The 24,752-nt window shown below is 38.1% G+C and overlaps 1 protein-coding gene across 12 annotated transcripts in view; it reads left to right on the top strand.

Moving 5' to 3' along the window:
• fgfr2 (fibroblast growth factor receptor 2) overlaps positions 1-24,752 on the top strand; it is a 189,406-nt gene that overhangs the window by 80,461 nt on the left and 84,193 nt on the right. For 5 of the 12 annotated variants that reach the window (XM_008106778.3, XM_062976012.1, XM_062976011.1 and 2 more), the window contains exons 3-5: positions 4,799-5,053; positions 6,002-6,076; positions 14,615-14,784. In XM_008106778.3, the coding sequence (XP_008104985.1) occupies positions 4,799-5,053; positions 6,002-6,076; positions 14,615-14,784 (500 nt within the window). The remainder of the gene's footprint in view (positions 1-4,798; positions 5,054-6,001; positions 6,077-14,614; positions 14,785-24,752) is intronic. The other 7 variants (XM_062976016.1, XM_062976018.1, XM_062976017.1 and 4 more) reach the window with 2 other exon arrangements.

Below are 24,752 nucleotides of genomic sequence, written 5' to 3'. Positions count from 1 at the left end.
CAGCATTTATATTCTGCCCTTCTCACCCCGAAGGGGACTCAGGGCGGATCACATTACACATATAGGCAAACATTCAATGCCTTTTAACATAGAACAAAGACAAGCAAACATAGGCTCCGAGCGGGGCTCGAACTCATGACCTCCTGTTCAGAGTGATTAATTGCAGTTAATTACACTGGCTTGCTCCCCCACCTGCGCCACAGCCCGGGCCCAGCTGCTATAGGCTATATTTCAGAGGCAAAAATGACAAACCACGTCTGAGTACTTCTTGTGTAAAAACTGTGCAAAATTCAGAGTTTCCATAAGTTAACAGGCGACTTGATAGCAAAGGCACATATAGGGGAAACAACTATTAACATCACATAGTGCTTTGTATTATTTTGTGGCTCTTACTCCCCAACAAAAAAGAGCTGAGTATATTATAATTATGCAGGAAGGACTTGGTTAGTTGTCACTCTGTCCCATAGTGAGGTTGTTCATATGTTACTAAGAATTGGTAAAGCAGAAGTGGCTTGTGCTTTTGCTTTTCCTGCATTTATTGAAACATGAGACTTGGGAATGACTCCAGATGCCATTTCTTAAGTGGCAGCTTACTGCAATGTGCATACATCCACTTAGTAAGCTGGCTGCCTTTAATGACCTGTCAAGTAGCGAGGGATACTTGACCACACATGGGCCTCTGAACAGAAATCTGGAGAAGTAGGGGAATTGCAAGATATTTGTCACACCACTTTTTTTACAGTTTGTACAAAGGATGCCATTTTACTGTGCCATTGGATATATACTGGGATTTGATTATCCATGGAGTTTAGTTTCCCCGGGAGTGGCGTGAGCAGCCGCTGTTAGCTCCAGCTTCTGCCAACCTAGCAGTTCAAAAACATGCCAATGTGAGTAGATCAATAGGTACCGCTCCGGCAGGAAGGTAACGGCGCTCCATGCAGTCATGCTGGCCACATGACCTTGGAGGTGTCTATGGACAATGCCGGCTCTTCGTCTTAGAAATGGAGATGACCACCAACCCCCAGAGTCAGACATGACTGGACTTAACGTCAGGGGAAACCTTTACCTTTACCTTAGATTTTGGTGTCCTGGAACCAAGCGCCAGTAGATACCAATGGCCCACTGTATTTAGTTTCACTCATATCCCACTTTTGATCCAATAAAGTCACAATGTTATACATAGGGTTGCCAGAGTAAAAACGAAGAGATGGCTCTTGGATCGTTAAAAGTTGTCTATAAGCAGGAGTTTCAGTGGGTGTTACCTTTTTATCTTTGTTGTGTGACAAAGCAACACCTACTGAAACTCCCTCTTTCCATGCACCCATTAAAAGTATAGGAGCTTTCTCCAGTTTTCGATCTACACTACAACAACTGTGCAAGATACCCTATATGCTCGTGTATAAATCTAGAAATCTAGAAATGTTAATAAAAATCAATCAAAAATGTAGGTTGACTTATCTATGGGTCAGTATGAGTACTGTCCTTTAACACATATTGAAAAAGAAACCATTCCTTCTCTAAGTACTGTGTTGAAAAGCAAGAGCTTAGTGCCTTCCAGGAGAACCTAAAGGAAGCACTGTCCCCCCCCCCCCTTTTTTTTATCCCTGTCTGGGCATCATTTGAATGCCCAAACAGGGAAGTGGCTAGGGGCAGCTGACCCTCTGAAATAGCATTGGTGTTTTCACTCTCTGCAGACTGACCCTTGACTTATCCAAGGGTCATATCAAAATAAATTATTTTGACCCCCAAACCTGCCCTTATACATGAGTCCATGTGATAGATCAAGCAAAGCGAGATTGACCAGCCCAAGATGATAAGGGAATTTTCTAGCATAATGGGCAATCTAGGCACCATACTACACTGACTCTCTTGAGAAGATATTATAGACGATCCCACCAAGTAACTGTGCAATGAAAAGGAGGAATAAAGAAGAATGTATATATCAGCCAGCTCAGAGTTTTTACCATCAAACTTGGCTGGAAACCTTACTTGTATGTTTTTGTTTAAGAAGGGATGACTTCATTGCCTATTCACACTGAGGTCCAAGGTTTTTTGTTTTGCTTGCAACAAGGGAAGTGTCCTAGGAAAAGCAGACATAAAAGGTTCTTGCCACTTATGTGCTCAAACATCCAATGGGATGAAACATGTTTGCACTCTGTTTGCACTCTGGAGCATTGAACCTCCTTTCTACACTCTTCAGGAAAAGTAAGGCAGCATGTCTGTATAGAGTAGCTGTTATAAGTCAGCTCAGGAGCTTGACTTTCATAGTTCTTGTGCTAAACCTCATGTAAGCATAAAAAGTATTTACTAGCTTGGCCCAAAGCATCACAGTGGGAGATGAGCTGATTCTGCAGAGTACTATAGTTTCCAGCTTGGCTGGGGTTCTTAAACACTTAAACCTTCAGGACGTTTCACGTGAAAGCATTGGACAGGAGAATGCTACAGTATCCCACCTGTTCTCTGTTTGCATTTGGGCACATTGTCAAGAATTCTGCCAGGAGAGTTTTTATAAGAAAGCATAATACATATATATACACACACATACGGCAAAAGTCTTCTAAATGTTTCTACATTTGGGTTTGGCAAAACAACGTTTCACCTGAAATTGTTCTTGATAGCCTAATATACATTATTGACATCATACGATATTGATGTTTTATCTTTGCTGTTTTATCACTGAATTTCCAGTGCCTAGGGGCTTATATAGCCCAAACAGTGCACTCAGGGTTTCATGAGTTTTGAGGGAACCCCATGCTTTTCAGCAGAAGAAATAGCTTTTACAGAGAGTTTTTCCTCTAAGTGAAGAGAAAATGGCCCCATGAAGACTGAGCATGAAATTCAAGGGGTTTCCATAAGGCTGCGTGCAAATTGAAGGTGCATATAGGCAGAGTGGTCATCTAAATGATAGTGATATACTGTACATACTTTTGGTGTTTTGAAAAATGAACTCATGTTTTAAATTCCTTGAAAATTACTGGCCCCAACTAAGCTTAGTAAAACAATTTTTATTATACCAGATTGAGTGATCTAAAGTAATTATATAGAATAGTGTCAAGAACTGTTCTGTAAAATAAGCAAGTCTTCTTGGTGCTGAAGTGTCAGCAAGCCTAAAATCAATCAGTGGCTTTGTGACATTTTCTCTATATTTTTGGATTTAACTTTTTACTAATAGCTAGCTAGCTAGCTAGTTATATATCTCAAAAGCCATTCACCATCTGGAGAATGTTCTTTTGTTCCCTAATAATCCTCTGTGGGTGCAAAATGTAACACCTGTACAATATACTGAGATTATCCATAATTAGCCCTACAAGTTTTCAAAGGAAAAAAAGAGAGTTGAGTTCACAGAACTCATGCTTGTCAAATAATTTGGAGCTGTTGAAATATCTAATAACCAATTTTAACATCTAAAGGTGGAAAGTGTTAATATTTATTTGTTAAAGTGTCTTCAGCCTTCTGAGTACACAAAGAGAAATTAAGATCTTATCTTGAGAAAAATAAGAGTGACTTGTATTCGATAGTGCAAATGAAAAAAAAAAGGCTATGAGAGGGACATTTGTATTGTGGAGAAATATGGGTCGCTGTGTTAATTTATGACGGTGTTAGGACAGGATAAGTCAGACGATATGAATTTGGATATTTATCCCTTTCTTTCATGTGTTTGTGTTCATCATCAGATGCAAAACTTCGTTATGTTTTTGTGATGACTTTCATCTACTGTTTGTGAAGGGTTGGGCCTTACTCAGATATTGAAATGACTTATATGATAAGGGAGAATGGAAATGACCTTCTAGCCCTCTCCCTCTCTGTCATTCTTTTCATTGCCCATCATGAATTGAGGTAAATATTTGCAACAGTGAGCCATAGAGGCTCTTTGTATGAGATCCCTGAGTTCCTGTGCACTGTCACAAAGATAGAAGATAGCAAATCTTTGATTCCAGCTCATTAAGCACAATATAGATAGCAGTTGGGGAAGATCAGAGTTCATAGGCTCATCCCTTGTTTCCCTTATCCTGTGAGTAGGTTAAACATTAGTATCACAAGGATTCTCCCTAAAATGGGCACATGCAGTGAAACACTAATCTGCCTCAGACCCCATCTTTAATCTTGAGGACCCCATTGATTCTGCAGGCTGCAATATTTTTTAGGGCTTGCTTCCAAAACTTATTGCAAATTATGATACGGCTTGTTAGTGATGTGTCGTCTTCATAATTTGGTATACAACTTGCCCATGTTCTAGAAATGTTTTCATTTATTAATTTAATTAATATTTCCCACGTTTTCCCAATGTAAGAAACACACAGGTGCAACTTCTTCTAATATGTTGTGTGCCCTTGGTGTTGTGAAACCAGTATTGCAGCAAAAAAGCTAGTGTCCCATGGCACCTAAAATAATAATTTATTGCATCATGATTACTTATACGCTCAGAGCTTACTTTCATCAGTTATAGCGATTGAGTTACTGGGATTTTAAAAATATGTAACATATAAATCAAGCTTCCCATTTCCTTTTCTGAGCCAAGCCCAATTCCCAATTTAGTAGAGTTTCTTATGCAATGCATCCACTTCCCATCATATCTGTTCTTATTTCAGTCCTGGAGAAAACCTTATATTGGTTTCACCATTGCCCTTTGTCTTTTCCAAATTTTGGGCAATGTCAGCCACTTTGGACTTTCAAAAGAAGTGAGGAACACACTTTTAAATAGATGATAGTGCCTTTATTGACAGTTGTTGGACATTTTGTTTCCTCGCTTTTATCCCTTCCCCCTTCTTCTGTGCCCACCTATCTTCCACTTCTGCAGAGCCACCAACCAAATATCAGATCTCTCAGCCCGAGGCACACACTGTACTTCCAGGAGAAACTCTGAAGTTGCACTGTCAACTGAAAGATGCCACCATGATCACTTGGACTAAAGATGGGGTCCATTTGGTGCCCAACAATAGAACAATCATCAGTGGGGAATACTTGTGGATTAAAGATACTACTCCCAGAGATTCAGGCCTTTATGCTTGTACTGTAGACAGTGAGACTCTCTACTTCATTACCAATATTACAGGTGAGTTTGCTAAAGTGTTGCTTTAACTAGTCGGAAACAGTCCTTCTGTAGATGAATTGCATTCAAAATATCGCATCTGTTGAAAAGAGTAAGCATAGGAACAGTCATTATCAGTTGTAGTGTGTTCTGACTATACAATGTCATCTTCTTGAAGGTTCAAAAAGATGTCAGTGCTGGTCTGTGTTAGGCTACTGGACAAAAACTGTTTTGTTCATTCAATCTGTTATAGTACTTATTGCATTCTTTTATATTTTACATGCTTTTTATCTCCTGGATATTTCATTTGTGTGCATTCATAATCCAATAAGTTATCCTACAGATAGTTCAGATGAAGTACAGGTTGACCATCTGTTATCCGGAATTCTGAAATCCAACATACTTGAAAATTGTCCTCAAACAGGCATGGGATGATATAATTGGTGTTCTTGAGATCATGCTGAATTATAATATTCAATTTCAGACACATACACATAGACCAGTCCAAGTATTCTACTTGATCAGTATAAACTCGCTGTTTTTTTTTTACCTTGATCAACATAAACACATGTCTTCAATTATGAGTGCCGCCTACTATTATAAGCAGTAGTAGTGACAGTCATACTTGTTTATCAGTTTTGTAAGAGATAAAAACTTTCTTTTGAAACTGCTGTGGCCATGACCCAAGAAATATATATGTACGCACTCACAGTTGGATGTTCCTAAGCAGCAGGTGCTTCAAAGTCATCTCCAGCTGTGCACATAGTCCTCACACAAAACTATAGCTTTGTTGGATTGTGGCTCCTACATGATTTATTAGGGGCACATTCATTTTTGAAGCATATGATATTGCTTCCTATCAAGACAATTTGTTTCTGAAGTAATTTTTTAAAAAGCAAACTATAGAAAATAGTTGTATTCCCTTATAATATATAGCAGGTGAACAATATTTTAAAATGTTTTAAACTTCAGATGTTCTTTCATCTGGAGATGATGAAGACGACAATGATGGCTCTGAGGATTTTGTGAATGACAACAACCCGATCAGTAAGTAATTTAAACTCCTGAAATTGCTTGGTAGGATGTAGAAAGATATCTTTCCTATCCTTTGGTCCTCTCCTCAAATACTTCTCAAATATTCTTTGGCTGTTGAATGCATGAGCTATCTGTTAGAAGCAGCTTTCTGCTTGCTTGCATCTATTCTCTCTTTTCTAGTATATTTCTAGCCTTTGAAACTTGGAAATAATCTTTCCATTACCATGTGTACTTTTTAATTTTTTCTTAGTTGACACTAACCTTTTAGCAATCCTCTTGTTAATGAAATGTTTTATATAGTTTACTGAAGCTCCAAAAGCCTCCTGTTCGCCCATTTTTGGATCTGATTTGTGGCCTCTTGTAATGACAACTTGTAAATAAGAGTCATGAATTTAAGTTAATATAAACTAATCTTGTAGAAATAGCAGAAAGAGGAAATGTAATGCTTTGATACAAAGGCTGGATTATGTATCCTAGCCCCAAAGAGTGTATAATTCATGGTTGACAGTTTTGTAAACACATGATGCTTGCATACATTGAAGTGTAAATAATTAAAAACCCAATATTTCTTCAGGAATTTCATCCCTTGATGCAGAGTTTATAGGGTCAGATTCATAGCAAGAGAAGACATATTTGTGTTCTTTATATAGTTCAAGGGCAGCCTTCAAGGGTGAAGGCTTGTTTACTACTGCCTTAGTGAGTAGAACTAGGTCTAATGGCTTCCAAATTACAGCAGGATAGGTTTCGAGGAATGTCTTGACAGTGAGAGTTCTAGGGCAGTTGAACCAGTTGTCTAAAGAGGTTGTGGGGTCCATCTATTTCTGGCATTAAAAGCAATTCGACAGTGGAGTATGTTGTTTTAAATTACAGTGGGATCTCCTTCTCTAGATGTCTTCAAAAAGAGACTGGACAGTTGCCTGTGTGCTGTAACTAGAGATCCTGCATGGACCTAATGTTCCATAAGGCACCTTCTCATTCTATGACTCTATGATTCAGCATTTGTGTGCAGCATTTGTTAGCATAACACTGCCTCCATTTAGTAAATAGAGAAAAAATAGGGAGAATATTAAAATAGAGAAGCAAATGATAATATGCTTTCTGAAATCTGAATGCTGAGAAGTCTGCCACTTTAGGTTGTCATCTTATTTTGCTGCGTTTGGAAATGATCTTGAAAATCTGCTGTGTCTTCTTTCTGTTAAGTGATTGGCAGGTGCATTTGGAATGAATGCATAGATATTTGGAGAGAAGACATCTTCAGGTGAGCTAGAACCTGTGTTGTATAGGGTTCTGGCTTTTTTATGGAGGTCTCCATAATGACCTCCTCTGTATCAATATCTGTACTATTTGTCTTGATCCCCAAATTTGACTCCCCTAGAAGCCTTGGCTGTGTTGGCTAATGATCAGGGATTCCAGATCTAGATGCTGGCTGGAATGGTAACAAGATTTGCATAATGTCAGGAGCTATAAGGCATGATGATATTGGCTGTTTTCCAATTTCCAAATCACAGAATGACACCATAGTACTATGGTGTCATTTAGAGAAATCATCCTCACATTCCAGTAGCACTGTTGTACTCAATGTGGTGCCATATTTTCAGGTTATAAGCCCAGTTCAAATGGTCAGCAGTCCACAGGAAAGCCCGTAGGACACACCTAGCCCTGAACCATGCTGAAGGAGGAATGGGTAGATCAGAGTGTGGCACCGCAAATGGAAGATGGTTCCTCTGAATGCTGTGTTAAGATGCCCAAATGCCATGTAGAGCAAACCCAGCATCTCTTCCTGCTGGACAAGGTTTATGGGACGTGTAATCCAAAACATCTAGATAACCAAAGATTCTCCATCCATAATCTAGAGAGATTTTGGCTAGAATTATAAAGAATTTTGGGAATTTTGTATGGAATTACAAATTGTGGGTAAAGAAATAAGCATGAATAAAGAAGCTTAGTTATTGTAACTTCGAAGTACAGGAACTTCGAAGTATGGTTAATTTCTCCATAATGAATTGCTTATGCAAAGTTTCCTCTGGTCTGAGCATTTTGGGACTTTTCATGTTTCTATGCTCAATCATGATCAGAATTCCAGGGATGTGAAGATGTTTTCTGCTTATAATGTCCCCCAATTGAAGGCCTGCTTTGTGCAAAAGCAGGAGTCTCCCCTCCCCCCTTTTAAAAAAAGAAAACATAAAAGTCTTGGTTCATATTATCTCATTAGAAGCATTTCCTTCCATTTTGGGGCAGCAATTTTGCTCCCAAAGGCTTTGCAGAGACCTTGACTTGTTTGATGCAAAGTCTGGACTTGCGTGATTTGTGATTTAGCTTATTTTACTTGCAAATTTGTACTGTCTTAATTAATGGAGAGTAGAAATGCAATCGTGCTAGAAGGAAATTCAGCTACGTATCAGTGCTGGCTGTTTAATGGCATAGAAGACTGTTCTTTTAATGATCTATGACAATTAAAATTATAATGTGAAAAATTTAGCAAATGCTTGACAGTTTTACTTTATTCAGATTTAATGACAAATTACAATTAAGTGTTATATAGATGAACCCAGAACCTAGAAAAGTAACTTCTCCAATCTTTGGAACAATCTCTTTTAAGATTGACCAGAGCAGTGGTTCTCAACCTGTTTTTGGCCTTCAGCTCCCAGAAATCCTAACAGCTGGTAAGCTGGCTGGGTTTGAGAACAACTGGACCAGAGACTCAATCTATAACATTCCCATATTCTTCTCCCACATTTCCCAAGAGAAATTATTCCAGATTTAATTTAAGATTTCTATAATTCTGTGATTTCTGACTTGCATTAATCTAGAGTCAGTAGACTCTAAACTCTAGTCATTTGCTAAACAAGCTAATTTTAAACCAGGGAATTGGTTTGCACCTATGGAGTATATCCAACATTGGTCCTATCTTATTACAGATTCAGTAAAATCAAAGAGACTCAAATTTGTTTTGATGAAGAAGTCAAATGCAGTCCAATGGGTTTAGCTTATGTAGGACTAAAGTTATATTTAACCACAGTTCCGGATCTGTACAAGACAAAAAAACAGAGATTATAAAAACGGAATCTCCCGCTTCTGAGACTTCTTCCCTGCCATGGAATGAATAACCTTAAGGTTTTATTTTGGATTGAAGAAACTCATCTCCATATTCCTAAACCATTGCTTAGATTGGTGGCAGATGGTGTGGATCTATTGGATCTAAACCCAAATTTAAAAGTGTTATGCAAATGTTAAGAAGATCTGTTTACACTAGATCTATTCCCAAAGTAAATTCAGCACCTTGGTTAGCTCATATAATGTTCAGACTAAACACTGCAGTGGATTTTAGTAGCTTCCACTGGCTTAGACTATCATGTCCATATATAATGCTGTCTTGTTGCTTGAAAAACAATCTAGTATACAGTAGAGTCTCACTTATCCAACATAAACGGGCTGGTAGAACATTGGATAAGTGAAAATGTTGGATAATAAGGAGGGATCAAGAAAAAGCCTATTAAACATAAAATTACATTATGATTTTACAAATTAAGCACCAAAACATCATGTTTTACAACTTGACAGAAAAAGCAGTTCAATACATGGTAAAGTTTTATAGTAATTACTGTATTTATGGATTTAGCACCAAAATATCTCAACATTTATTACAAAATATTGACTACTAAAAGGCAGATTGCATTGGATAATACAGAACGTTAGATAAACGAAGGTTGTGATAAGCGAGACTCTACTGTATGTGTAAAGATGTGTGCACATGTAAGAGGGCTCTCTTTACATGTATGATTCATGCATAAATCTTCATATTTTGCATGTGGATTTAAAATGTTGTTTTTACATCAGTTTTTGTGGTGACAGATATATCACTATATCTATCTAAAAATGTGCATTGGAAACAAATTAGTGGTGCCTAATATGTAGGCAGATACTCTCACTGCAAAAAGGATTTGCTTAGATTAATCCAGGCAACATCCTGAATGGGTATTTTATGACTTCCACCTGTTGTTGAAATGCTTATTTTTACTTAGAAGTGCAAAGGAAGTAGCAGCAGAAAATACAGATCTCTAGCCATAAAATTGGATTCAGTGGGAGTCCCTTATGACACTTTTTATCTCTCTCAAATTTCATTTTGAAGGTCAACATCTTTATGTTAAATGACTGTGGGTTGACAGGGTCATTGTCAGGTTTTTGGATAGAGAATATTATCACAGGATGCTTTATGCTTGGACACATGAGTCACAACGTTGGGCACGAAAGAGCTCAGTGAAGGCCCTTGCTTTTAGTACAAAATACTTACCCCTCTCTCATCCTGTGGTGATTCTGTGTCTGTCTGAAATTTGAAAACAAACATACTGATTAAACTGCTTCAGTATTTTCAAAAGAGCGAACATCTTTGTCTCAAAGTTTGGATGGAAGGCAACAGATTGCCAAAGCCTTCTAATAGACTTCTTGATTCACTGCAGAGATTCTCAAAGGTATTCCTATTATAGTTGTGAGAAGTCTCGGAAACAGATGAGCCAAGTGACTAGAAATCTTCTGATAAGAACTTGGGAAATCTCTTGGCAAAATGTATATAGCACTGATGTTATAGTATCTGCAACTCTGAAAGAATCACCACTACTATTGAGTATTTGTGATTATAGCAGCCCACACAAGCTATGATACTTTAATACCAATCCTGTTTGTGCCCAATTTGGATTAACTTTTATCAGGAATTTGGGATGTGTTCCAGCAGTATTATTTGTTTGAACTGCTTTGTGGAACATGCTAGTGCCAAAGCAAAAAAATGTACTCATTATGCATCGGTGCTTTGTAGCATTCTTTCTAGATGAACCTTTTTGTTTTCGTTGTTGATTTTATTTTGGTTTTCTAGATTTGTTGTAGCTTTCCTGCAATTTTCTTCATGTGAAGGCCATTTTAATAGTGCTTTCCCCTACATACCTTTTGGGATAATTACACTTTTTTGGTACCAGGGTTAAATTTTAAATATTTATAACATGCCTGATGTTGCACTTGTAATGGCATGTTCAAATATCCATTGATTTCTCCCCAGTTAATTAACTTTAAAAGCTCCAGGCTAAAGCAAATGTAATATATCATTTTTGAATAATTTTTAATGTTTATTGATGTTTTCTTTGGGTGGGAAGGCCTGTTAAAAGAGTCTGTTACTGTACTCCTCTCCAGCTGTATTTTTATTTTACTTTTGTGGGGAGGGGGAAGTGGGGTGCAAGAATTCTGGTTGTGTGCAGATTTTAGGAACAACCACAAATGTTTGAAGAATGGGAAGGTTTGTTTGTTATGGAGCAGGAGGCTGCAAATAAAGGAAATGAAGCAAGGCTCAGAGAGGAGTAGTGGTGTTTCTTGACCCCTCTGGTCCTAAAAAATTCCATAGTAAATTGATTTACTAGTAAATTGATTTCTTTGAGGAAGGATCTATTATAAAATAATTAAGTGTCCCCACTGTTAAGCAGATTTCGATCTTGAATTTTTGAACAGGTACATGAGTGAACTAAATTAAACATAGCCATGATATTACTGGGCCATTAATCAAATTTTCATTATCTCCAGGAAACAGTTCAGATTGCTGGTGGCTGCGGTCTTGGATAGCTATTGAAAATCTCTGCATTGCCAGCTCATTGTAATTGTAACTAAGCCAAAATAGGTGTTATGCTTTCTAATTTGTTTCCCTGTTTTGATACACCATACTTCATTATAGTAGACGTTTTGATAATCATGAAATTGCAGTTATAGAATTTTTCTGTATAGTAAAGGTAAAGGTTTTCCTCTGACATTAAGTCTAGTCGTGTCCGATTCTGGGAGTTGGTGCTCATCTCCATTTTTAATCTGAAGAGCTGGCATTGTCGGTAGACTCGTCCAAGGTCATGTGGCCAGCATGATTGCATGGGCCACTGTTAACTTCCCGGTGGAGCCGTACCTATTGATCTACTCACATTTGCATGTTTTCGAATTGCTAGGTTGGCAGAAGCTGGGGCTAACAGCAGGAACTCAACCCACTCCTCAGATTTGAACTGCCAACCTATTTTTCTATATAGAGGTGCAATTATATTGGTCTTTGGCTCTGGTGTTTGTAGTATTATTCTCATTAAGAGGCACCTTGCTGTTAGAACCTGAGAGGACCTGTGTCTTGGCATCATCACCCACACCCTCATCCTAGATGGGACACAGAGTAGGGTCTCTCTCTTCTTCTCCTCACCTTGGGAAGGAGGCAGATTGGTGCATCAAGAGGTCATCTTTTGAGTATCCTTTTGGACTCAGAACATTGGAATCTTGTTAATTCCTTTGAAAAATTCTGCAATTTGAAAAGCACACATTTCCTGTTCAGTAGCCTACATAGCATCAACTGGTCTGTAGATTCCTAGGTAGTTGTTTTCTGTAACATGTTTTGAGACTGTTCCTAATTTGTCTCTTCAGCATAGTTTCTGGGCCGCTGTCAAATGAAACAGGATTAAATGGAATATTTTAATAAATGACTATAGTGAGAGGCTTTTAGTTGTTCCTTTCCGCTCCACAAATTCTGGCAAAAATTCCTAATTACATTGTACACATGATTGGCAGCACTGGGGTAATATTGGCAATCTTTATAATCTTTGTGTAAAAGAATGTAAGATCTTGTGCCCAGTAGCATTGTATACAATTATGACAATAATATACAGTAGAGTCTCACTTATCCAACATAAATGGGCCAGCAGAATGTTGGATAAGCAAATATGTTGGATAATAAAGAGGCATTAAGGAAAAGCCTATTAAACATCAAATTAGGTTACGATTTTACAAATTAAGCACCAAAACATCACGTTTAACAATCAATTTGACAGAAAAAGTAGTTCAATATGCAGTAATTCCATGTAGTAATTATTGTGTTTACGAATTTAGCACCAAAATATCACGATGTATTGAAAACATTGTCTACAAAAATGCGTTGGATAATCCAGAATGTAGGATAAGCAAGTGTTGGATAAGTGAGACTCTACTGTACTGTGTTTTCCCAAAAATAAGACAGTGTCTTATATTAATTTTTGCTCCCAAAGATGTTCTAGGTTTTATTTTCAAGGGATGTCTTATTTTTCCATGAAGAAGAATTCACATTTATTGTTGAACAAAAAAATGAACATTTATTATATACTGTACAGTAGTTGTCATCACAAACCAGCATAACCAGCCAAACTGTGAATCCTATCAAGAATTTCTTGTTACTACCATTATTTCCACGTACAACTATCTATGGTACATACATTTACCGATCCTGCATGCTCTGGTGTTCTTTTTGGCAGGCATGCTTCCAAACAAAAGCTTTGCTAGGTCTTACTTTTGGGAGAGGTCTTATATTTAGCAATTCAGCAAAACCTCTACTAGGTCTTATTTTCAGGGGATGTCTTATTTTCGGGGAAACAGGGTAGCTACATTAGAGTTATACCTGATTATGTGATTGCAACAAGATTTGACATTTGTGCAGTTCAAGGCTGCTCAACAGCACTAGGGATGGCACAGTGGGTTGGACAACTGTTATTATAGTGTAACAGGCTTGGGCAATCTTGGTTAAGATAGTGTTCTTCTGAAATATCCAAAACCAACAACATATTTATGCCAATGTAAATGAAAAATCAGACTTTGGACTAAATTATTTCAACCATCATTGTGAGGAAACTAGCAGTGGACATTCTTTGCTCCATGAAGAATTGTGGCAACTCCCCACTGAGAGTTCAATAGTCCAAGCAAGATGAAGCAGTTGTTCCTGCTCACTCATGAGCATTATTCCTTCCTTTAAAAATACAGTTTTTAGAAAATCTGTTTTGGAGAAGACAGTTGTTATTGTCAATAGTGGAACCACAGAAGAATAAAACAATGTTTCAATAAATATTCAAAGTCTCGGGTTTTCTTTATTTTTAAATATATATATACAGTAGAGTATCACTTATCCAAGCTAAACGGGCCGGCAGAAGCTTGGATAAGCGAATATCTTGGATAATAAGGAGGGATTAAGGAAAAGCCTATTAAACATCAAATTAGGTTATGATTTTACAAATTAAGCACCAAAACTTCATGTTATACAACAAATTTGACAGAAAAAGTAGTTCAATACGCAGTAATGTTATGTTGTAATTACTGTATTTACGAATTTAGCACCAAAATATCACGATATATTGAAAACATTGACTACAAAAATGGCTTGGATTATCCAGAGGCTTGGATAAGCAAGGCTTGGATTAGTGAGACTCTACTGTACTTAATTTCTCTGATTCAGAGGGGCTCCTATTCACTTCAAGCATGACAGGAGTCAAATAACCGTTGGAAAAATATAATTTCCTTGCTTGAATCTACTTTTCCTTAATTACTCTAGGGCCTGAATTGGAAGCAATAATTCCAGTTGAAGCAGGCCGCATTTTTGTCTCTAGGTCTGACATGTCTAAGTTTTTTTAAGTGTCTTGCTTTTAAGTGCTTCTCCTACTTGCATGAATCCCCACAACTTTGTGTCGGAATTTGGGTTCATTATTGTTTCTCTAATTCTCTTCCTCTTTTGTTCATTTTTGGCAACAGAAGGACCTAAGTGGACTCAAACTGATAAAATGGAGAAGCGTTTACATGCAGTCCCAGCAGCAAACACTGTAAAGTTCCGTTGTCCAGCTACAGGAAACCCTATGCCAACCATGAGGTGGTTGAAAAATGGGAAGGAATTTAAGCAAGAGCATCGCATTGGCGGATACAAGGTAGGACATCAATTTGTGATTTTGTGGTTTAATGAATGACAGATATGATTGTTGGGCTGTGGGTCCACATGCTGCTTTTTAAAGATGCACGATGTTTTGCATGTCTACATTTTTCATCTGTATGGCAGTTGTGTAAAATAATCACTTTTTTCATGTCAGGAGCAACCTGAGTTGCTTCTGGTGTGAGAGAATTGGCCTTCTGCAAGGACGTTGCCCAGGGGATGCCCGGATGTTTTGATGTTTTTACCATCCTTGTGGGAGGCTTCTCTCATGTCCCCGCATGGAGCTGGAGCTGATAGAGGGAGCTCATCCGCACTCTCCCTGGATGGGATTCGAACATGGCAGCCTTTAGGTCAGCAACCCAACCTTCAAGTCACAAGGATTTAACCCACTCCGCCACCGATGGCTGTTTAAAAATAATCACTAGAAATGTATTATGACATTGATGGGAAGCCTATTCCCTAAGAAAGCAACTGTGTTCTTTAGAACCTTTGGTTTCCACAAAAGCATCATAGGGCTTCTGCAAAAAATCTTTTAAAAACTTCTTAAAAAGTCATTACCAGGGTATGAAGATCTTATTGAAATTCAATATGCCTCTTTCTTAAAAACAGAATTTGAATCTCTTTATTTCCAAAACCTACATTATACAGAAAAATGATGCAACAGGGAAAGAAAACAATTCATAGTATTTAGGGAGAGAGTTCCATGGGAAGACAAGTCTTCTTGAGGGTACCATGGCCAAAAAAGTTTGGGAGCAACTGCTCTAAGGTCTCTAAGGTGGTAAAAACATCACAACGAAAAAATTCCCCAAATGTCCCAGTTTGGCATGGACAGTCCCAATTAATCACCTGATGTCCCATTTTCTCTGTTTATTAAATGTTCCAGCTTCTCTCTTTGCCTTCTATTTTCCACCTTCTTCCTTGATTTACTTCACTTGCTACAAACTGAGCTCAAAGTACAATTGCACCCAGGGTGCATCTATACTGTAGAATTAATGCAAGTTGACACCACTTTAACTGTCATGGTTGAATGCTCTGGAATCCAGGGAATTCTAGTTTGGTGAGGCACCATAATAATAATAGTAATAATCATCATCATCATCAGCAACAACAACTTTATTTATATACCTCTCCATCTCCTCGAGAGGACTCAGGGCGGTTTCCAACATGAATATAAAAACATTCAGTTGTCAAAGACACCATACAACAAAGATAAAAACATAGTAAACATAATAAACAACATCATAAGAACCAAAACAATTATATTAAAAATAGACACAAAATTACAACCCAAATCAATATACTCCATCAAGGAATCAAGTACCAGTAAATAGGACTTGGTCAATTATAAGGGATAGGTAAAAACTTGTGCATCAGAGTGTCATAGGGCCAGGGAGTAAATAAAGTGCACAGCAGGGTCTTAGTTGAGCAACCGGGGTGGGGTGGGGAGCTCTAGAGACTAATCTTGCTTAAAAACCTGCAGGAACTACCCGGTTTTCAGTTCCTTGCAGAAAGAGGACAATGTAGGGGATTGCTTGATCTCTCTGGGGATGGTGTTCCAGAACCAAGGGGCCACCACCAAGAAGGCCTTCTCCCTAGTCCAGCACACTTTGGCAGAGAGGGCTAAAGAACTAAAGAAGGTCAGCTCCCATGATTCCATAGCATTGATCCATGGCAGTTAAACTAGTGTCAACCTGCATTGATTCTACAGTGTAGATGCACCCTCAGTAAATTCATGAGAAGGGAGAAGTGAAGAGGGGACAGAATCTTAGCCTTTCCCAGCCTGTTCAGGCAAAAGCAGAGTGCTGTAACCTCTTGTAGCTTGTATGGTTTTCCTCATTAACAACTTTTACCGTTTTGACCACATTTTAAAGTTCTTTGGAAACATGTGTCCTGCTTTTCATCTGTGAAATGTTGGAGAATATGAACATTTTTCCAAGTTGTGAAGTACATAGAGTAACTTCAAAAGGATTTTGTTTGAAGCTTTTTATGAATTCTTGCTTTCTGTTTACTGGCTTTGTGAGGTCAATTTATCAAAAGGTCAGGCTTTGTGAATGGAACGCTTGCTGAGTCTCAGAGGTTATTGGTAAAACAACAAGGAAAACCTTCATCAGTGTGTTCTTAACAGTCTGTCCTTTTGAGCTATGACTGCCTGCACTATTCCAGCTTTCAGAACAAAGGAGAGCAAGTTGCATTACTTGTTGATTGGCATGCACTTAATAAAGGAGCGGGAACACTATTTTAGCAGATTTTATGATCTGTGAAATAGACATGAGAAGCAAGGTTCTGAGGGAAAGTAACTGCAGTTACTGAGAAAAAGTTTGTCTGAATTTCAAGTAGCATCAGATTAGTTCTTTCTGAGTTACCTATTAGGAAGAACATCTTGAAAGGTTAGCGAGAATGCCAAGACAGCATTAATGTTAAATGTTACGTACCTTTTGTGGTCAGATGGGTGGGGAGAGAGCACAATTTGATATTTTTCTTCAGATGTTAACAGCATAAAATGGGTAAAGTTTTTCATAATAGGAAAAACAAAACATTTCTCACAACCCCATCTTAAACCATAAAATAAACAAATAGATAAAACTTCCACAAGAATGAATCTGACTCAAATCTTTGCTTGGAGTAGAACATGCATCACAACCCCAGTAACCATGTGGGATATGTTTTTGAATTTCTGTGGAAATGGTAAATTATGGAAAATACTGATTCCTATTGAAATGAATGCCTTCGGCCGCAGTGGCTCTCAACCTGGGGTCCTCAGATCCTTTTGGTCTTCAAGTCCCAGAAATCCTAACAGCTGGTAAACTGGCAGGGATTTCTGGGAGTTGTAGGCCAAAAAACATCTGGGGACCCCAGGTTGAGAACCACTGTTCCAGAGGTTACTGTAGAATCACCATGGAGAACCTAGAAAATTCCTAAAGAGGTATCATCTCTAGGAATTTTCTAGATCCTCCAGCATGACCCTGGAGTAACATATGGGGGGAAATATACCATAGAATTATCTGGAGGATCCAGAACAGGGGTCCCCAGACTAAGGCCCAGGGGCCGGATGCGGCCCACCAAGATCATTTACCTGGCCCCTGCTCGCAGTTTTAGACTTAGGCTTGCCCAAAGTCTGAAATGACTTGAAGGCACACAACAACAACAACAACAACAACAACAATCCTACTTAACTTGACTATCTCATTGGCCAGAAGCAGGCCCACACTTCCCATTGAAATCCTGATAGGTTTCCTGTATGTTGGTTAAAATTGTTTTTATTTTTAAATATTGTATTGTTCTTTCATTTACTAATATTGTACTATGGTAATAATATAATATATTGTGTATACATATAGTATTGATACTAATATTATAATGTCATACAATATAATACTAATAATAGTGCAACATAATAATATTAATTATACATTATATATTAAATGTAATATTACTAATAATATTACAGAATAGTGGTATAGTACAATATAGTAATATATAATGCTAATATTGTGCTATGCCATTAATATAATATATTGTATGTACATACAACTTGTAAGCCCCTCTTGAGTCCCCTTCGGGGCGAGAGAGGGCAGGGTATAAAAGTAGTAAATAAATAAATAAATAATTGTTGTTGGGAGGGGGTTTTTTTTGCACTACAAATAAGACTTGTGCAGTGTGCATAGGATTTTTTTTTCCAAATGATAGTTCGGCCCCTCAACAGTCTCAGGGACCATGAACTGAGGATCAACGTGCATCGAGGTAATTGTGATGTCACTAATGGAAAATATCTAAAGCAGGTTGATAGAACTGGAAGGACATCTTCAAAGTTAGCCATGACACTTAAGATTTTAACATGTGTGGATGTAATTTGTACCTTACAAAGGAGTAAAACCTGGGTTGGAAAAGAAATAAACTTGACTAACCAGGTCGTTCCGGACTAAGAAGTAGGCGTTGTGCACTGAGACCTGTTATAACAGCACAGCTATTGCAACTTGACTGGCCCCTTGGGATCCCAGCTGCCCTCAAAAATGGTTGGTGAGGGCTCTAATACTTTTCAACTGCCTGTACGGACTTTCTAAAAGTTCCAGTTAAATTGTTTCTCATTATAGGAATTCTAAAAACATGAATTCATATATTTGTTCAAGTGCACAAATACTTAAATTCAGTTTGTAAATCTACAATGGCCAATTTGGTTCAGCTGTTTACTGCCCTCTGTGGTTTTCTTACTAGGGTCTGTTATAGGCCTTAGCACAGTGTATGAATAAACTGCAAATGCTAAAGAAGAGTGGCTTAAAAAAACTTTATTTCTTCTCCTTCAACCAGATTTTTTAAATAGAAAGTGCCAATTTTTCCAGAGAAAAAGGTGCAAATGTTTCAGATGGACATTAATGAAGGAGACGTTTCTAACAAGATTTGCTTATTTCATAAGATATGAAGGTGCACCTGCCAACACCTCCTGCCTTTCGTAATACCAAAAAAGCATAAATGAATTGGCTGCTGGTCAAAATTACACACTTCTGTTACGAATGACAGTGTAAAATGAAACCAATTAAAGAAGGCAGTCTTGTTTTGGAACATTAAAGAAACTCTGTTCACATCTAATAGATATTCCATCTTCTAGGGTGAAATTTTGTTTAGGTGTTCATCTCAAAGAAGAATGGTGCCATTCCTCATATACTTAACCAAGTATTTTTAAACTTGGCATATGTGACTTCACACAATATACGTGCATTGTAGAGTAAGGGTATTCATTAATCAGAATACAGTGTTTGGAAATTATCAGGGATGGAGAAATGATTGCACCCTTCGCAATCCATCTTCTACTGCCATATCAGCAGTACCAGATTTGCCATTGATTGTGCACAAGTAGTGTTAACAAAAAAATACATTTTTTAAACAAAAGTAGCACAGGTTGTGCTTTGGAGTAAAATTTAACCCCTGGAAGCCTCTGGAAGCATGATTTGCTTTAAAAATCAAGTGCGTGTCCCCTGTGCACTTTTTAAAAAGGACAAAATGGCTTGATGTTCCCCACCGTATTGCTAACGTTTGATCCTATGACTGCATATTCAGTAGCACAGAGTGGTGTTGGATAACAAAAAGGAAGACATCTAGACTATACATCACATATTGTATACATTATTATTATTATTATTATTATTATTATTATTATTATTATTATTAATAATACAAAGTATGGATTGTTGATGTTGCAATCCCAGGTGACAGCAGGATTGAAGCGAAACAGCTAGAAAAGCTGGCATGATATGAGGATTTAAAGATCGAATTGCAAAGACTGTGGCACAAACCAGTTAAGGTGGTCCCAGTGGTGATCGGCACACTGGGTGCAGTGCCTAAAGACCTTGGCCTGCACTTGAACACAATCGGCGCTGACAAAATTACTATCTGCCAGCTGCCACCTTACTGGGATCTGCACACATTATTCGCCGATACATCACACAGCCCTAGACACTTGGGAAGCGTGTGACCCAGTATAACAGCCAGCAGAGTGTCTGCTGTGGACTCATCTTGTTGTATTTCAAATAATAACAACAAGTCTTATATCTTATATATAAGGTCTTATATCCTGCCCTATCCACCCGAAGGGACTTGGGGTGGCTTACATAGGGACCAAGCCCAGTGGGAAAAAATTAAAATACATCACCATAAAATACATTTGCATTACAAGGCATTAACCGCATAAAAACATGTAAAACATCATAAAAACATGAACTCAACAAACAACTGATACCAGTAGCTGAGTACAGTAGGCATGGTCAGAGCTTAAAAGGGCAGGCCAGGGCTTGTGCAATATACTACAGGGAGAGGGCTGGTAATAAAGTGCAAAGGCTAGATATTAAGTAGGGCTAGAAAGGCCGAGTCAAATTGTTAAACTGATTAGTCAAAGACACATTGGCACAACGAAGCTTTCAGGTCTTTCCGGAAGGTGGCTAGGGTGGGCACTAATCTAGTCTCTCTGGAGAGGGAGTTCAACAGCCGGGGGACCACCATTGAGAAGGCCTTCTCCCTTGTCCCCACCAACTGCACTTGTGACGGTGGTGGGAGTGAGAGAAGGGCCTCTCCAGCAGATCTTATGGCTCACGCAGGTTTATAGTGGAGGATGTGATTGCAAAGATAGGTTGGACCCAAACTGTTTAGGGCTTTATAGGTTATAACCATCACCTTGAATTGGGACTGGAAACTTATGGGCAGCCAGTGGAGGTGTTTTAATAGGGGGTTTTTCTGCTCCCTATAATTTGCTGCAGTTAACAACCAGACCACCATGGTACCTACCTACCTATGACTTAAAATTTGACATTAATTTATAATTGTCAAAGAGTCATATCAAATCTGATTCTATTCCAACTTGATACAGAATGGAGTTTTTTAAATTGCTGCCTCCATCTTTGTTGTACTCACACTGTGGGCAAATGGAAATGTGTATAATATAATAAAAAAAAGGCCATGGATCCAAAGAACCCAACAGCTAATTCTGTATAGCCATATAGTCTTAGGACACGGTTGTGTTGAGACATATTGTTTTTTCTTCACCACACACCAAATGTATTCTTGCAAATACTATTTGGGTGTATGACCTGTTTGCCCTTTAAATTATAAAGGTGTTCCTGGTATAATCTCTTGCTTTGGAGCACTGACCATGTATTCTTGAGAATTTGAATGCACACAAAATAGCTCTTTGAGTTGTGGTTGCTAACCTCCAGATAAATCCCTCTGTGGATTATTATTATTATTATTATTATTATTATTATTATTATTATTATTATTATTATTATTATTTGAAACACAACAAGATGAGTCCACAGCAGACACCTTGGACACTTCCCAAGTGTCTAGACTGTGTGATGTATCGGTGAATAATGCGTGCAGATCACAGTAAGGTGGCCTTCTGCAGCTGGCAGATGGTAATTTTGTCAGCACCGATTGTGTTTAAGTGCAGGCCAAGGCCTTTAGGCACTGCACCCAGTGTGCCGATCACCATTGGGACCACCTTGACTGGCTAGTGCCAGAGTCTTTGTAGTTCAATCTTTAAATCCTCATATCATTTCAACTTTTCCAGTTGTTTCTCCTCAATCCTGCCGTCACCTAGGATTGCGACATCGACAATCCATACTTTGTTTTTTAACACAATCGTGAGGTCAGGAGTATTGTGCTCCAAAACCCTGTCTGTCTGAATTCGGAAGTCCAGAGTAGCTTGACATGCTCATTCTCTGTACCTTTTTCCAGCTTGTGATCCCACCAGTTCTTTGTCACAGGCAGATGGTATTTGTGGCACAAATTCCAATGAATCATTTGAGCAACGGTGTTATGTCTATTATTATTATTATTATTATTATTATTATTATTATTATTATTATTATTAATTAGATATACAACAAGATTAGTACGCAACAAACAAGATCACGATGCTGGCTTTATTGTTGTTGTTGTTGTTGTTGTTGTTGTTATTGATTTATGTTGTTCTTGTTCTTGCATAACAACTGCCAGCACTACCAGATTCAATGCTTTAGTAGCATGGCAACTGTTTTCCAAAAGACCTTTTTCTGTTCTGGTGTAACAGTGCTAGCAACCAATAATTATCTCTATGAATCTAGATTGATAGGGTTGGAAATGAGATAACATGCTATGTTCCATTTCTTGTCTGAAGTCTTTTTAGACACACATACATAAAAGTATGTAAGCTGAGAGCACCGTTTGCTACTGCAGTCCTTTCAGCTGCCCTATATACATTTATGGAGTGAACTGAAACTGTTCCCAAAGTACAGAAGAAAATATTTCATTGCAAAGTAGGTACAACTGATAGCAGCCATCCATTCTTTTTCCTAAGTGAGTAGGGAAAATTGCTTTTGTAAACAGGTCAGCTTTTAAAATAGTGTAGAATTAGCTGCTTTTCCACTTTCACCTGATAAACAGTTTTTGAACCTTTCACTATGTCTGTATTGAAATAAATTGGGTCAGTAAAAGAGTGTCACTCCCTCTGATTTATATTTCTTACTTGGGAAAGTTGCTGTAGCATTACCTTTTAGAAGAGCTTTTCCACAATCACAGCACACCTGCACATCCAAATATAGCATCATATTCAATCTATACGCCATAGCAAGTGAAGCCAAGCAGGTCATAAAGAATGAGCTTGCCTCACTGTGGTGAGTTTAGTCTATAGTTGTTTAAGGCCTCCCTTATAAATTGTGATGTGTGATATTTTGGTTCTGTGCTGGAAAATAAATGGTAGAACCCACAGGAAGAAAAAAAAAGGTAGGAAGAAAGGAAATAAATTCGCTAAAGTTTGGCACTCCTCAGAGAAGCGTTCTTGTGATGATGATGCTCAGAACGCTAGCAATGAACCTAGACAAATAAATAAAAAAACCTGTCAGACTTTACCTTGAGTCTTTGGCTAGGTTTGCTGCAGGTGTGCGACTGACAAGGGTCTTCTTCAGCCTTTGCCAGCTTCTTCTTGGCAGCATGTCTTGGTCAAGTCTGAAGGGAATGTTTCCAGAGAAACTGCCAAAGTCAAATAGACAAGTCTGAAGTCAAATAGACAAGTGCCTCCTTCAGACTTTACTTTGAGAGCTTCTATGCTTTGTCAAGAGAGGATCCCATCCAGCATTATGAAAATATAATGCTGATTTTTTTAAAACTAGCTTGCATGCAAGAAAGGAAGTGAAGAGAGCCAAATTATTTTGAAAGTAGCTACTACATACACACAGTGATTAGTAGGGATATATGATGTTCACAATGCCATGCCTAGGTTAACAACCACACTTTCAGCGACAAAATATAATGGCTGGTATGTTAAGAAAATTTGATACCTCTTTAGCAGAAGTGTTTGCTTGAGGGCAGTGTGTGAATAGTCTGCAGTAATAAGGAACATATTCAGGTGGTGTATGTGTGTAAAGAAATGAACTGGATGGGGAGACTCCTTTGATCATGTATGTACCAAAGTTGTGAGTGAAACAAAGATGTTTCCATTACATGCACCAAAAATAATACATATATTAATCAAAATCTTTTGAAGACTCCTCCTTGGTTCCAGAACTAACATTTGAGGATCTGAAGCAGATATTGTCCTAGGAGAGTAGAGATGAAAAACCTTCTGATTCTCTAGTAGGTACATATGTGCATGAACCTGAGTTTTGGACATCTAAATTCAGAGCACATACTGTATGTTAAACATGGACGAATTTTCATTTTCCACTGCTGCCGTGTTGGGTATATTTGCATTCTTACTTTTTTATAGCAGATTAGTAACCAGAGGAATTATTCTGACCTGTGCTAATTGCTAGTGTAGACTAAAAATGATGAATAAAAGCAAATAAAATAGGAGCATAATAATTACCATTTTGGAGAATCAGGTCCAAATACAATAGAGAGAGTCGAAACAAGGATAAACACATGGAATCAGTATAATGTCTGTAATCATATCACCAAGTTTCTACTGATTTAGTTCGGACCTACAACTGCATTTAGACTTTAATTAATATTTAATGCTTTGGTCAATTTTCTGAAGTTGGGAAAGGCTTTGTACTGGCTGATGTAACGCTAAATCTCTTTATGAATAGCATGAAAAGCATTAAAGAGTATTCTGTTGAAGTACAGTCAGCAAAATGGTTGTTATTGTTTATTCATTCACTCACTTCCAACTCTTTGTGACTTCATGCCAGAGCTCTCTGTTGGCCATCACCAACCCCAGCTCCTTCAAGGTCAAGCCAATTTCTTCAAGGATACCATAGACTCATAGAATCATAGAATAGTAGAGTTGGAAGAGACCTCATGGGCCATCCAGTCCAACCCCCTGCCAAGAAGCAGGAAATCGCCTTCAAAGCACCCCCGACAGATGGCCATCCAGCTTCTGCTTAAAAGTCTCCAAAGAAGGAACCTCCATCCATCTTGCCCTTGGTCAGCCCTTCTTCCTTTTTCCTTCCATTTTCCCCAGCAAAGTGGTAGATTTTCTCTAATTTTATAGGTGTCTCT

Source organism: Anolis carolinensis, chromosome 3 (genome assembly GCF_035594765.1).
Source record: "Anolis carolinensis isolate JA03-04 chromosome 3, rAnoCar3.1.pri, whole genome shotgun sequence".
NCBI lineage: Eukaryota > Metazoa > Chordata > Lepidosauria > Squamata > Dactyloidae > Anolis > Anolis carolinensis.
This window is presented reverse-complemented; position numbering and strand designations above follow the sequence as displayed.